Source organism: Semicossyphus pulcher, unplaced genomic scaffold (genome assembly GCF_022749685.1).
Source record: "Semicossyphus pulcher isolate SPU_LCO1_2020_fin unplaced genomic scaffold, fSemPul1.0.p SCAF_61, whole genome shotgun sequence".
NCBI classification, from domain to species: Eukaryota; Metazoa; Chordata; class Actinopteri; order Labriformes; family Labridae; genus Semicossyphus; species Semicossyphus pulcher.
In genome coordinates, this window is record NW_027211739.1 from 211,815 (window position 1) to 227,512 (window position 15,698).

The following is a 15,698-nucleotide window of genomic DNA, read 5'->3' on the forward strand; positions in this document are numbered from 1 at the left end:
TGCAGTCTGAGTCTGGCCTGAGTTAATTGTGTGGCCTCGAGCAGCCCCACACTTTAATGTGTTTCTGCATTATCCTCAGCCTGAGCAGCTCTGCACAAAGAGTCCCCTGGGTGCCCGGCCCCTCCTCTCTTTCACTTTCTTCTCTTTACCATCTCATCTTCCTGCTTATGATGTGTTTCCATCTGCCTCACTCGAGTCTTCTCCACTCCACCTCCCTCTCCTCTGTATTGATTCAAACTGAGCTACCTATCAAAGATGAATGTGCCAATAGAATAGCAATGAAAGACGCTTTTTCAAGTTCCTTTCTTTTTCTTTTTCAATCTGTCAGTGAGGAGCAGAAGGCCTTGGGGAGGTGGAGCAGTCGCAGATATCTTGCATAAGAGAGGAGGCTTTGCTGTGTCTGCCCTCACACACGCATACACGCACACACACACACACACACACACACACACACACACACACACACACAGATTGGAGACAGCTGCTGCCTGCAGCGATGCTCTCTCTGACAGTAGCTGACTAAAGCTATTGTTATGAGCGGGTGTCTGAGGCCTGCAGGCTGCTGAAGTTCAGAGAAACATAGTTTGTTGTTCAAATCTAGAGTTGATTTTTGACGGCAGAAGGTGGAAGACGCCATGTTTACCTTATAGTTTGAGTCTGTGGTGTATAGACGGTTTGTCTTACGGATGTGTTGGTTTGTTCTCAGCTCGTGTTATTATATCTCCGAGCTGCAGTAATGCTCATTTAGAGAGACACTCAGTTTCCCGTGCAGAGACGTCATTACGGTGAAATGAGAGCAAATTGAATTTTTCAACCAGTGCCTGTTATAACTTTGAGGTTCTGCTCCCCTCAGAGGATGTCCTGTAGCAGGAGGAGATGATTGCCCATTTAGGACGTATTAAATGAAGTCATTAACTGTCTGATTGCGGCCCCTGTAAAAACAGGACAGACCCAGGGCTTGTTTTTATGGTAGACCTGATCACTGCTGGTATTACAAATGTAATGAAGTCAGCAGAGACGCTTAAAGTGGATGAAGCATATAGACACAATGTTGGTTTGTGTCTTAATTGACTCAGCAGATCGTTTACTGCACCCTGGATACCCGAGGACACGGCTTCATGAAACAAACTATGTATTAGGATATACTGTATATGTTTTTATCTTTGATCAGATCAATCAGATCAATCAGATCGAGTTAAAGTTTTATTTATAAGAAAAACAGAACACACACTCCTCGAGTGCTACAAAGGAAGAGAGACACACACACACACACACACACACACACACACACACACACACACAGGGAGGGACTGCACATGGACATGTGTCCTGAGCAGTGGGCGATTCGGTGAGCCCAGGAGAGGAACCGGCACCTCTCCAGCTGTCAGCCCCACTTCCATGTTTGGTCCATACCGGGAGGTCCATACTGGGACTCCTACCGGGAACCATCCACCCTCCGGTTCCCAAGCCGAGTCCCTACAGACTGAGCTACTGTCTGCCCCAAAACACGAGGTGTATTAGGGCTGGAGACATGGCACAAAATATGTCCGCTGTCACTGTCCGTATCAATATTTATCACGATAGATCAGTTAGATATCCTGATGAAGAAGAAAGCCTAAAGAATGATCAGTCACATTTTTTATGTTGTGTTTCTGTAAGTGAGGCAGTCTCACCTGTAGTATCATCTCTCTGACGCTCTGACACATGGTGACACATTACCAGCCCGGGGCGGGATCCCAGCAGGTTCAGCGTCACTGCAGACTGACACTGAGCCACAGGACTGGGAGCAGGATGTCTCACACCGTGTCTGTCACATGTATATGCTGCCTCATGTGCAGACTTGAAGTTGTTGCTCAGCAGCTGATGATGTGCGTCTGAAGCTGAATGTTCAGGTGTTAATCATGTAGTGATATCTTTGTTGTAACACACGGTGCTCCTGACTCCAGCTCAGGTATCATAATAGTGTCATCTGTTCTTCATACACATTTGTGCATGAGGTGAATCACACGCTGACAGAGACACATGACGTGTGTCAGCAGCTGCTTCAGAGTCTCCTGCAGACATCACAAATCAAACTCAGAACAAAGAAAGGACCATTAAAGGAAAGAGGTGATGCGTACAACATGTCATCTAAATTGGACTAATTAGAATGAACACCTTATTATGATATTAGACACATTATATCAACACATAATGAAGGAGTTCAGGATCAGGGCTAAACAACAGAACATTCCTTAAAGCAGCTTTAATCACATTAATTATTCTCCCTGTAAGTTCGTAAACACACAGCTTTATGTCGGATTGATTCATGGCAGATGGTCCTGGTTAAAGATGAAGAAACAAACGTCCTCTGTCTTCCTCCTCACATTAAAGAACATGGTCATTAAACAGGGCTGAGCACCGACGACATCCTGGCAGCACAGGCAGCCCTGTGAGCGGGCGGTCACTCATCAGTCTCTGAAAACGCACAACGTCATTTCTTCTGTTTCTATAAACTGTGACTAAAAAGATCAACAGTGTTTGTGATGACAGATGCTGTGTTTCCTATTTTTATACTTCTCCTTCAGTAAACAAGAAAATGTTTTGTTTCTATCTGTAGCTCAGACGTTGATCGCCGGCGAGGCTCCTCCTCCATCGTCCAACCAGCAGGAGGTCCAGCTGAAGTTCCTCCTGACCGGCCTGCTCTCCGGTCTGCCGCTGCCGCCGTTTGCCATCCGCATGTGTCCTCCTCTGACCACCAAGAACATCAACCACTACCAACCGCTGCTGGCTGTGGGTAGGTTAGAGAGCACCCAGCACTCACTGAGGAGTGGAGAGAGAGAGAGAGCCCACACGGAGCCCATGGACTCTCTACACCTCTACACACACACCTCTACACACACACCCACACACCTAGCCCTAACCCTAACACATGTATGTCCAGGAGCTTTTTGTGTCGATGGGTCTCAGAAGTAAGACGTAATAAGCACTGGTAATAAAAGACTTCATCACCATTTCCATGAAACAGGAAATTAACAGCTACTGATGTGAAGGCCAGTGCAGGGTCAAACATGAAATAACCCCCCGACAGAGAGGGAGCTGTCAGTGTGAATGAATGTTTTTATAATCTCCAAAGCAGCAAGTGTTCCCCAAATAGATGATCATTTCTGTGTTCTTTAACGGTGTCTTAAACTGTGCTCTCACTTTATATGAACCAAACTGTCAGATTTTTGACAGCTTTCTCAAACCCTTTGAGATAGTTTTTAAGAATGATTTGTCACATGACTTTCACAGATCCGTATATCTATGTAAATCTTTGCTGTGAATTTGCCTCTTGGACGCAGAAAGTGAGTAAGCAGCCAACATGGAGTCTGAGTCTGGAAACGATGCGAAAGCCGGAGACTTATTCTCTGTTATTTCTCCCCCGAGGCAGCTGCTGGCCAGAAAGTTAACGTTTATTGTTTTAGATCAGCAAAGCAATTTTCTTCAGAAGCCTCATCTTCCACTGTAGTGATGCATAAAATTGTGAAAGTCTCAATTTGAATGTGAAATTAAGAGCAGAGTCGTGTATGTGAAGCGTCCCTGTTTGTGTTTGTCTGTTGCGTTGTGTGTGTGTGTGTGTGTGTGTGTGTGTGTGTGTGTGTGTGTGTGTGTGTGTGTGTGTGTGTGTGTGTGTGTGTGTGTGTGTGTGTGTGTGTGTGTGTGTGTGTGTGTGTGTGTGTCCCCGCTCATTCCTGCCTCTGCACCAAACTCCATTTAAGGTCCTAACGTACTGCTGCTCTCTCCCAGCCTGAGAAATAGGCTACACTCAGTCCCTGACAGAGCCCACATAATTGAATCATACCTCAGAGATGCATTGCCTCCCTGACACCCACAGACAAGAGGATCAATAATGCCCTCTTCAACCTACACATCTTTACCACTGTGTTCACCGGCTCTTCCCGGATCTGTGATGGGACACACCGATCTGCTCATTATTAATTAATGACTGCCAGGGCTTTCAAAGGCCTGAAGGGACGTCGGCATTTCTCCATCTCTTACTCACAGGTTTGACTCAGGTGTGTTTTGTTAAAGTCAAAGGGCATTACCTGAAGAGCCACTACCCCTGTGCTGTCAAAAGAAGCCATTCAGAAAAAGCTATTCAGTGAGAGACCTGTTTTTTTCCTCCAATCAGTGTGTGAGTCCTGGAGCGTGTGCAGTAGCAGCCCAACACAGCACAGATGGTGTCGACTCAGCACAGCCGCTTCTCGGTGGCGATCTAAACTAAAATAAGGTGATTGAGTTTTCTGTGCACATCATTTGTCTCGTCCCCAAAGTCTCATTCAGAGTCAAGTAGCTAAACATCCTCTAGATGCACGGTTAAATATGTGTTTTTATTTCCTCTCACTGAGCTGGTAAATACTATGTTTGGTGGACTGGATCATTTCATTGGGGATTTAGATGGAGGGCACACCTGTACTGAAAGGTGCAGGTGACATCCAGATGAATTAAACATAATTTTATGAAGTTTATAAGTTCATTTCCTCAATAAGCACATCAGGAATAATACATTTACTATTCAAATAAGGACAGGCACAAACGTGGAACAGCTACCTCGCCCGGATCGGGGAGACCGGGGCTACCCCCTGGAACCAGAGCTGGGGGGGATGCACGACAGTGAGCGTCTGGTGACCGGGCTCTCGTCCATCGGGCTCTGCCGGGCTCTGCCGGGCTCTGCCCGAAGAAATAATGTGGAGATGCCGCTTTGTGGGCCCACCACCTGCAGGGAGAGGCATAGGGGTCCGATGCTTTGCAAACCGGGCAGGCAGGCAAGGATGGGGGTCTTGGCGTGCTGATCCTCGGCGGCATAGACTGGTTCATGGAACGTCACCTCTCTGGCAGGGAAGGAACCAGAGCTGGTGCAGGAGGTGGAGCGTTACCAACTAGATATAGTTGGGCTCACATCCACATCCTTCTTGGACTGTGCAGTGCACACTGAAAAGGACAGAAGCCTGAACATTGAAGATTACAGGAAACCCACTCACACAGACCAGTACTTACTTTTTGATTCTCACCGCCATTAAGCCAGGAGTCATTAGAACCCCACACCACAGGGCTCAGAATGTACCGACCAGGACAGAGGGGAAGAAGAAGGAACAGGAACATCTCAGGGAGGCACTTCAGACGTGAGGCTACCCAAACTGGGCCTTCAGCAAGACCTCTAAAAAACAACAAAGGCCACAGCATTATTCCCTACCTGTCTGCAGTATCCGAGAAACTCAATATCCCAGTACACTTCAAACCATCGAACACACTCAGGCAGAAGCTTGTCCACCCAGAGAACACCCAGACACAAACACAGCAATGTAGTGTATGAAGGACAATGCAATGAGGACTGTAGGGACCTGTCCATCAGGGAAACAAAACAACCCCTCCACAAACGCATGGCCCAGCACAGGAGAGCCAGCTCCTCAGGTCAGGACTCAGCTGTCCACCTCCATCTAAAGGACAAAGGACACTCCTCTGAAGACAGCAAGGTTCACATCCTGGCCACAGAAGGCCGCTGCTTTAAAAGAGGTGTCAAGGAAGCCATCTTTGTTAAGCTGGAAAAACCATCCCTTAACAGAGGAGGTGGTAGACACCACCTATCACCCACTGACAATGCAGTGTTGAACTCTGTCCAAACAGCTGAGATCACACTCACACTCACGATCATGTGAGCCTAAAGCTGCAGTAGGAAAGATGGAGAAGAGACCGGACCTCCAGGTCCCTCCCCCCCTCTCTCTGCGACGCTCAGTCCTGCCTCCAAAGCCCTCCCCGCTGAGGAGGCTGTCATGCGTGTGCAGGCTAGTAACCACAGCAACTGAAGGAGCCAGATATACACTATGTAAAACGTGAAATGACAACAACCGCAGCCGTTGTATTTCACCACCAACACTATCGAAGCTGACACACATCACACCAGCGGAAATCAGTGTTTTTGCTGTGAACGGTAATCTACAGCTAATTCTATTTAGCAAAACCATCTTAGTTTGCTAACAGAGACTGTGGAAAAAACAGAGCCAGCTAAGCATCAACTCACTGATGCTCAGAACATTTAGCCGTGAGAGCACAGGCACACAGAACTGTGGGAGAAAGTCTGACACGGTCACACTATTTCTTGCTTATAATGCTAACATCTATTAGCATACTAATGACCAACAGAGGATGATATTTCTAGCTAATAATGCTAACATCTATTAGCACACTATTGACCAACAGAGGATGATATTTCTAGCTAATAATGCTAACATCTATTAGCACACTATTGACCAACAGAGGATGATATTTCTAGCTAATAATGCTAACATCTATTAGCACACTAATGACCAACAGAGGATGATATTTCTAGCTAATAATGCTAACATCTATTAGCACACTAATGACCAACAGAGGATGATATTTCTAGCTAATAATGCTAACATCTATTAGCACACTAATGACCAACAGAGGATGATATTTCTAGCTAATAATGCTAACATCTATTAGCACACTATTGACCAACAGAGGATGATATTTCTAGCTAATAATGCTAACATCTATTAGCACACTATTGACCAACAGAGGATGATATTTCTAGCTAATAATGCTAACATCTATTAGCACACTATTGACCAACAGAGGCTTATATTTCTAGCTAATAATGCTAACATCTATTAGCACACTAATGACCAACAGAGGATGATATTTCTAGCTAATAATGCTAACATCTATTAGCACACTATTGACCAACAGAGGATGATATTTCTAGCTAATAATGCTAACGTCTATTAGCACACTATTGACCAACAGAGGATGATATTTCTAGCTAATAATGCTAACGTCTATTAGCACACTAATGACCTACAGAGGATGATATTTCTAGCTAATAATGCTAACGTCTATTAGCACACTAATGACCAACAGAGGATGATATTTCTAGCTAATAATGCTAACATCTATTAGCACACTATTGACCAACAGAGGATGATATTTCTAGCTAATAATGCTAACATCTATTAGCACACTAATGACCTACAGAGGATGATATTTCTAGCTAATAATGCTAACATCTATTAGCACACTATTTACCAACAGAGGATGATATTTCTAGCTAATAATGCTAACATCTATTAGCACACTATTGACCAACAGAGGCTGATATATTTAGCTAATAGTGCTAACATCTATTAGCACACTAATGACCTACAGAGGATGATATTTCTAGCTAATAATGCTAACATTTATTAGCACAACTATTTACCAACAGAGGATGATATTTCTAGCTAATAATGCTAACATCTATTAGCACACTATTGACCAACAGAGGCTGATATATTTAGCTAATAGTGCTAACATCTATTAGCACACTAATGACCTACAGAGGATGATATTTCTAGCTAATAATGCTAACATCTATTAGCACACTATTGACCAACAGAGGCTTATTTTTCTAGCTAATAAAGCTAACATCTATTAGCACACTAATGACCTACAGAGGCTGATATATTTAGCTAATAATGCTAACATCTATTAGCACACTATTTACCAACAGAGGATGATATTTCTAGCTAATAATGCTAACATCTATTAGCACACTATTGACCAACAGAGGCTTATTTTTCTAGCTAATAAAGCTAACATCTATTAGCACACTAATGACCTACAGATGCTGATATATTTAGCTAATAGTGCTAACATCTATTAGCACACTAATGACCTACAGAGGATGATATTTCTAGCTAATAGTGCTAACATCTATTAGCACACTATTGACCAACAGAGGATGATATTTCTAGCTAATAATGCTAACATCTATTAGCACACTATTGACCAACAGAGGATGATATTTCTAGCTAATAATGATAACATCTTTTAGCACACTAATGACCTACAGAGGATGATATTTCTAGCTAATAATGCTAACATCTATTAGCACACTATTTACCAACAGAGGCTTATATTTCTAGCTAATAATGCTAACATCTATTAGCACACTAATGACCTACAGAGGATGATATTTCTAGCTAATAATGCTAACATCTATTAGCGCACTATTTACCAACAGAGGATGATATTTCTAGCTAATAATGCTAACACCTATTAGCACACTATTGACCAACAGAGGCTTATATTTCTAGCTAATAATGCTAACATCTATTAGCACACTAATGACCTACAGAGGATGATATTTCTAGCTAATAATGCTAACATCTATTAGCACACTATTTACCAACAGAGGATGATATTTCTAGCTAATAATGCTAACATCTATTAGCACACTATTGACCAACAGAGGCTGATACATTTAGCTAATAGTGCTAACATATATTAGCACACTATTGACCAACAGAGGCTGATATATTTAGCTAATAGTGCTAACATCTATTAGCACACTAATGACCTACAGAGGATGATATTTCTAGCTAATAATGCTAACATCTATTAGCACACAAATGACCTACAGAGGCTGATATTTCTTGCTCTGTCAGTTAGACCTGAAGAAGCCTTTGGGGTCAGAGGTGAAACGTCTTTAAGAACTCCAACCAAGTCCAGCTGTTGGATTAAGAATCTCTGGGGTACATTTGTTCTTTTTATTATTTAAATCTTTGTGTGAAAATAAAACAAATATAAATATAGTAACATAAAAAATGCAAAGATGTCATGAAAGATATACCCCGAGGGTAAAAGGAACCCTCCAACAGAAATAAAACACAGCTGCAAACTCTCGCCACATATTTATTTCACTGTAAGGTATTGGAGAGTATCTGAGTATGATCAGCAGAGATAGCTTTCATCCACAGTGAACACTGCTCATTTACACACTACTGCGCGTCAGAAATGGACCCCTCTCATTAACTTTGTATAGAAGATCCAGATATCTCGTGTAATAAGAATGCATCTGGAACTCAGTTATAAAAATGTTTGCAGTTGTCTCTTCTTCAGTAATGATGTCAAGGTTGGTACTGTGACAGGTGTTTGGCAGGTGTTTGCATTTGTCCTCTCTCCCGTTTACCCCGAGCCAGAGATTATACCTGATCACTAAATCCAGAGTGATCCATGGGTGACTGTTTGGCAGGTACAGCTCAGTGTCACAGTCCCGCTGATGTGACAGCAGCCACAGGGACGGCCAAGAGAAGCTGAGATTTTACACCTTTCACCAGGTGCAAATAATAGCTGGAGGTGAGCCTACTGTTGATGGTGTGAAAGCAGTGGGGGTTAAAACTGCCAACTAGTTTCATTAAAAGTAGACAGAAACCAGATTCCTTCTGTTTTTATTTTAATTCAGTCTCTGCCTTCCCCTCTGCCCGTCGTTCTCGCTCCATACCTCCAAAGACAAGTTCTCAGCAGCTGTGCAGCGGACCCGGCCTCCCAGAAGCAGTGCTTCCTGGTCTCCTTTCTAAAAAGCTGTAATCTTTGTGAGACCTGTCAGCTCTGTAACAGATTGGTACAAGGCCCAGAGCCCCCCTCTCAGTGACATGTACACAAACACTGACAAGCCAACATCCACTCCTAATCCTTATCTCTCATTTATGTCTGCCTGCTTGGCTGACAGCAGTCCTCTGCATTGTTTGTATCTGCAAAATGAAAGAGCATGATGAGTAGAATAAATCATAATAATAATACATTTTATTTGTATAGCGCTTTTCATGGTACTCAAAGTCACTTTACATAATTAAAAACAACTAAAGAAACAAAATAAGAACAGCAGGAGAAACACAAGAAGAGGAACTATGTGAAAAACAAATAAATAAATCATCAGAGGTTAAAGCAGGTCTAAAAAGGTCTTGATCAGAGATTTGAAGGAAGTCAGGTCGGTGCAGTCTCAGATGTGTCGGGGTAGAGAGTTCCAGAGGGAGGGGGCAGCTATGGAGGAAGCTCTGTCCCCCCGGGTTCGGTGCTTGGTTCTGTGTGGCGGGGAGAGGAGGTTTGCATCAGAGGAGCGGAGGCTGCGGGAGGGAACGTGGTGGTGGAGCAGGTCTGTGAGGTATGGAGGGGCCTGGTTATGGAGGGCTTTGTGGGTGAGAAGGAGGACTTTGAACTGGATGTGTTGAGGAACAGGGAGCCAGTGGAGTTTCTGAGGGACGGGGGTGATGTGTTCACGGAGCGGGAGTGGGAGAGGAGGCGGGCAGCAGAGTTCTGAATGTATTGGAGCTTATTTAGGACTTTGGAGGATGAACCATAAAGGATGCTGTTGCAGTAGTCAATTCTGGATGTGATGAAGGCATGGATCAGAGGAAAGCATCAATACAGCACGAACATCCATTTGTCATTTCAAACGATGTGGGACAGAAACACTTACACACTGATATGAAGTCATCATGCACCTCAAAAAGAAAAGCAATCATTAGATGGACTGATTCTCGTTCTCTGGTCTGTTAGGGAATATCACTTTTATTTACCCCAGAACAGTCAAAGCCCCCAGCGTGGAGCTGACATTATCCTCTAAACCTGACAGAGGAGGGTTCACCTGAGGACAGCCTGCTCCGACCTCGGCTCTGCTTGGTGTGGAAAATGTTAGATTTCCGGGTGCTTCCAAAGTTAATTGTAATTCACTGAATGATCATTTGGAAAAAGATTTCAGCCACTTCAAAGAAATTGTTGAGTTGGTCTTTTCCTTTGGGATACGAGGTAGCACTAATGCATTCACATTCACACTTTCATGTGCTTTATTATAGCTTAACCAGTCTGCAGACGTACAAACCCACACTGACAGGTGGGAATCACATGCAGGTTGTGCTCTGACAGGGTAATGTAGGCGTCGTCGTCTTCTGGCTATAACAACCTGCTCCTATTACATAATTTCCCTTATACGCAGATACTTTGGAAATCAATCATTTCACACATTATATTGATTTGAATTTAATATTATTCTTTTAAAAATGATTTAATTGTCCCCTCATGAAATAGCTCACCCGTATCTCCAGTGTGACCGCGAGCAGCAAGGAAACAATACAAACCTAATTTATAAGAGCCGCTCCTCATCACGCCGCCCCGCCGTCGTCTCTGCAGGAAAAGATAACACCAGTCCAGACTCCGTGGACGGGCCACCGCGAGTAAATCAATGTCTGACAAACAGGGAACGAGCGAACGAGCAGGTATGGTGAGCACAGACACAGAGAGCTGCTAATCAGTGCCGAATCATATTCAGTGTAAAAACTGTCAGACGTGTTGGACGGTCTGTCTCCAACAGCACAAACACGGCCCAGAGGTCACGTCCAGTCACTGAAAGTTTCTCTCCATCCATCCACATCCTGTTTGACCGACTTCCTGCTGAAGCATCGTACAGTCGCTCACTACATGCCAGAGGAACACACATACACACACACACACACACACACACACACACACGCACACAAACCAGCACACAGCTGCCTATCACCACTTCCAGATGTTGTGTCAGTATGGGGTCGTCTCACTGAAGCCCCGTGCAGACAGCTGGGTACACCAGCCCAGGTCGATCACGCTCAGGATCATGACAGTCGAACAGCCGTGCATGTTCACAGCAACAATCAGAATAAATCCTCCCACCTTGTTACGGTCTCACATCACAGAGATGGACTCTCGATTTGCTTTCACAGCTGCTGCTCCAGATGTGAGCTGCTGTCTTTCAGCTGCTTGACTTTGATGGTATTGGTGCTTTGTACAACTGCATTTCATACAGCCATAAAAACTGTTCTAATCATGAAATGTATATTTCCATATGCAGTGCCTTACAAGAATATTCTCCTGTTGAACTTTTCCACATCTGATCGTGTTAAAACAGCAAATTAAAATGGATATATTCTGGTTTTATGTGTCAAACAGATGTTTGTTAATGAAAATACGTCTGTATTTGACTTCCAGGCTGTAAAATAAGGAACACTCCAAACGCTGTGCAGGACCCTGCAGGATGCAAGGCACTGCATTTAAAAGGATGTGGACTGTGTTTGGTACAAAGCTGAAGTGTAGAGACGCTTACTGCGTGTCCTTTAAAAGATCCATTTGACATTCTGAAAAATACCCTCCGTGCAGAATACTAACTATATAATCAGTGTTACAATCCTCAGAAGATGCAGGATTATTCCAAAGCCAGGTAACGTCTGAGCATCACAAAGACTCATTAGCTTCAGCTCTGAACATGAACCAGGCCAACGCTGAGGAACGTCTTTGGATATGTCAGACAAGGTTTATTCTAACCTTATTTTCTCTACAGTCTGAACACATTTAGAGAAAGCAGCTCTTTGTCAAACCTCTGAGGAGTAGTGAACCTTAGAGTCAAATGTCAGCAGCAGTATTTAATCAGGTGGAGTTTGGGGGGGATGGAGCTGTTATTCTCCCTGCAGCTGATGAACCGGTGCAGAGTTTGTCACAGGGTTTGATGTGTTGCCTCTATCTCAGCCGCTGCAGTGACAGGAAACACACACAGGTGTCAGCGTGACACCGCGCCTGTCTGATCCTGCTGGAGGGTGGAGGCTGTTAAGAGAAGTCACTGTGAGGCTTCTGACCTCCGCCTGTCTCCTGTCTCTGATGCACCGCTCTCTCTCTCTCTCTGTCTCCTCTCAGGCACCAGTAACGGCTCTGTGCTGGTCTACAACCTGACCAGTGGGCTCCTCCACAAAGAGCTCAGCGTGCACTCGTGTGAAGTCAGGTGAGAATCATGTCTCAACAATGCACAACATTTCCCGGGTCAGCAGTTCTGCTCCCACCGGCACACAAGTCATTTCACCTTCTGATGAAAAATCAGTTAGACGACACGTTGGATGAACCCGGAGGCCCTCGGTCCGCTGCAGGCTGATTGATTGTTTTCAGGTTCATTAGAGGTTTCACATAATTAGAGTGCCACGTCAGCTCTGTTATAGACAAGTACTCTGTTTTATCTGCAGCTCCTCTCAGAGAAGAGCACAAACTGAAAGAATCCAAAACAAGTTGCAGGTGGTCGGTGTGTCTCCTGTCCTACCTGTGCTCAGAGACGTTAGAAAGACACCAGTTACTACATATGTCAGACTCACCTGGTTTACACAACTTAGTCATTGTTTCTGACTTCTAAAAGTTCCAGTTGCATATAAATGAAGGAGCACATTCAGCTCCACCGCTCACACAGGTGATCCTGACTGATTGTAATGAGAGGCACAGAGATGCAGATAAACTGCAGACACGTTCAGGACCTCCATCTTTGTTTCTCTGCAGGTTTGTCAAACATGAACTCTCTCGTCCCGTCTTACTTCTGCACACTGCTTTGCTTAATTATGCGTGAAAAGTCACCACCTTGTGATTGCCCACAATGCAACAGGCAAACATCCAGAAGCAGCCTGCCGTGCTTCATTACTTAGAATTCTCTAATGAGCAGCCAAACTATTTCAGCAGGATTAATTAAGCAGGAGATTGAATCAGTTAATGCAGTTAGGAGATTGATTGGGAGCAAACACCATCGGTTCAATCAGAGTTTTCTTAATGAGAGAAGTTTGTATTCAGACATGAAAACTCAGCAGACTTCAGTGAGCCATGCAGCAGGAGGAGACGCCCCTCTGAGGGTGCATGTGAGGGCGAGTAGTGAGTCTGCTGTCAGTCTGTCTGTTCTTCTGCTCATCACCTGTCACCTCACGCTGCTGTTCCTCACACGGTGCACATGCACTGATGTTACACACGTTACACATGTTGCTTTGAGTTACAGGGAGCCCTCATATTCTTTTAAATGCCCAGATGAAACGTAGAGCACAGAAGGAGCAAACATATTGATGAGCCCTTCAGACCTTCAGAGGAGGATCAGCAGGCCAGCCTCACATTACAAACAGACTCAGAGCTGCTGTTATTTCAGAGCTGTGACGAACAACATGAAGTTCAAAGCCGAGTGTTTTCTGAGGAGAGCTGAGGTGCTTTATGGAAATGAGCCGGGCAGCCGTTTGCCCCGGCACAGCCGTGCCAGAGGAGGCCTGGCTACTTAGCATCTCATTTACATTTAGTGGGGAAATTGACTAATTAATCATGTGGCTATTTACCATCTCATTACTGTGGAGTTGGTGCTCCCTGAGCTGGGCCCACTTCTCACAAATATCCATATTTTCACCTGCTGGCTGATTTTTTTCAGATCCTTCTGAAATGGATTTTGTAAAAGTTTTGGGTCTCATTTAAATTTCTGCTCGCTGGATGGAGTGAAGGAATATTTGACAGCTCCACTGCAAGAAGAAGATAAAGTATTATTCATTAAACTGAAGCCTGTGTGTGTGTGTGTGTGTGTGTGTGTGTGTGTGTGTGTGTGTGTGTGTGTCTGTGTGTGTCTGTGTCTGTGTCTGTGTCTGTGTGTGTGTGTGTCTGTGTCTGTGTCTGTGTCTGTGTCTGTGTCTGTGTCTGTGTGTGTGTGTGTGTGTGTGTGTGTGTGTGTGTGTGTGTCTGTGTCTGTGTCTGTGTCTGTGTGTGTGTGTGTGTGTGTGTGTGTGTGTGTGTCCACAGGGGCATTGAGTGGGTGAGTCTCACCAGTTTCCTGTCTTTTGCCACTTCTGCTCCCAACAACATGAGCCTGGTGCGCAATGAATTGCAGCATGTTGACCTGCCTACAGGTGAGAGGCACACACACACACACACACGCACACGCACACACACACACACACACACACACACACACACACACACACACACACACACACACTGGGGGGTTCATCACTGTTGCACTATTAAAAAATGGACGTAGCTCATTGGATGATTGACAGTTTTACGAAGCCTTGAGCTGTGCGTTTCGCCTGTTGCCATCTTGGTTTGGTGGAGTGACCATATTTGGACGAGAAGGTGGAGCTGGAGAGGAGCGAGGGGTTAGCAATGCTACGTGATCAAAGCTATACAGTCAGCGCCTGTGGCTAACTCATTACCTGTGTAGCTAAGAGAGCCTGAAGGCTCTCGAGGCTCTGTTGATGTTCTCTTTATTGAAGGATGGAGGGAGCAGTCTGAGGAAGGAGGAGAATAGGTGACGGGGAGGCTGTTTTTATTGGAACGCTGTTCATGTGGAAGCTGGGGGACGAGGGAGGTGTGGTGGTGAGATGTGCCATGACTTCTGACCTCTGGACATTAGCCTGAAGACCAAAGGACTGGTAAATGTTACATGGTGACGTGCACAGAGAGCGCAGTCATCAGCGTATTGAAGTTGCAGATTCAGTGTGTGCGTGTCGGCCTGGAGCTGTCGGATGCTCCGTGAGGGCCTGGTGAAGAGCTGGATGCTGGCTGAGAGGAGGAGATGGAACGAGACCAGTGCCAGGACTCGGACTTGTTACCCCCCACGTCGACCTACAAACGCTCTGCAGTTCTTGTGTGAGGACTCTTTTGCATCCACCATGCACATGCTGCAGAACAGACAGAAGCAGTTTGTTGAGCTGTTTGCAGAGCATCTCAGGATCTGTGATGTCAGAGGCCCTGCAGAGGTCGATGCAGGCGTTGTGCAGACCTCTGTCTGCTCTCTGCTCGTCTCTAACAGCGGCTGTAAGACAAAAATCCTGTGTGTAGTGGATCTAGACTTCACAGTGTGTTTCTGTGGAGTCTTTGTTCTGCAGCTTTCTGTATTGCAGAGGCTTCCTGCAGCCTTACAAAGAAAGCCCATTCCTCAGTCTCTCTCTTTATGTACCTGTCTGTGTGTTTCTCTGAGAGACTCTTCGGCTCTCCTCCGGGGGAAACTCACACACTTCTCCAAATTAGGTCCAAACTAAACAGTGTTAGGGTATAACCAGGGGATGCTGAGCTCCGAAATGAGATCTTAT

General features: G+C 44.9%; 1 protein-coding gene across 1 annotated transcript in view; it reads left to right on the forward strand.

Annotated features, from left to right (window-relative positions):
• Positions 1-15,698, forward strand: part of wdr11 (WD repeat domain 11) — a 55,235-nt gene that overhangs the window by 19,622 nt on the left and 19,915 nt on the right. Inside the window, exons 10-12 of the mRNA XM_069683904.1 lie at positions 2,600-2,776; positions 12,523-12,607; positions 14,407-14,513. Of these exons, the coding sequence (XP_069540005.1) occupies positions 2,600-2,776; positions 12,523-12,607; positions 14,407-14,513 (369 nt within the window). The remainder of the gene's footprint in view (positions 1-2,599; positions 2,777-12,522; positions 12,608-14,406; positions 14,514-15,698) is intronic.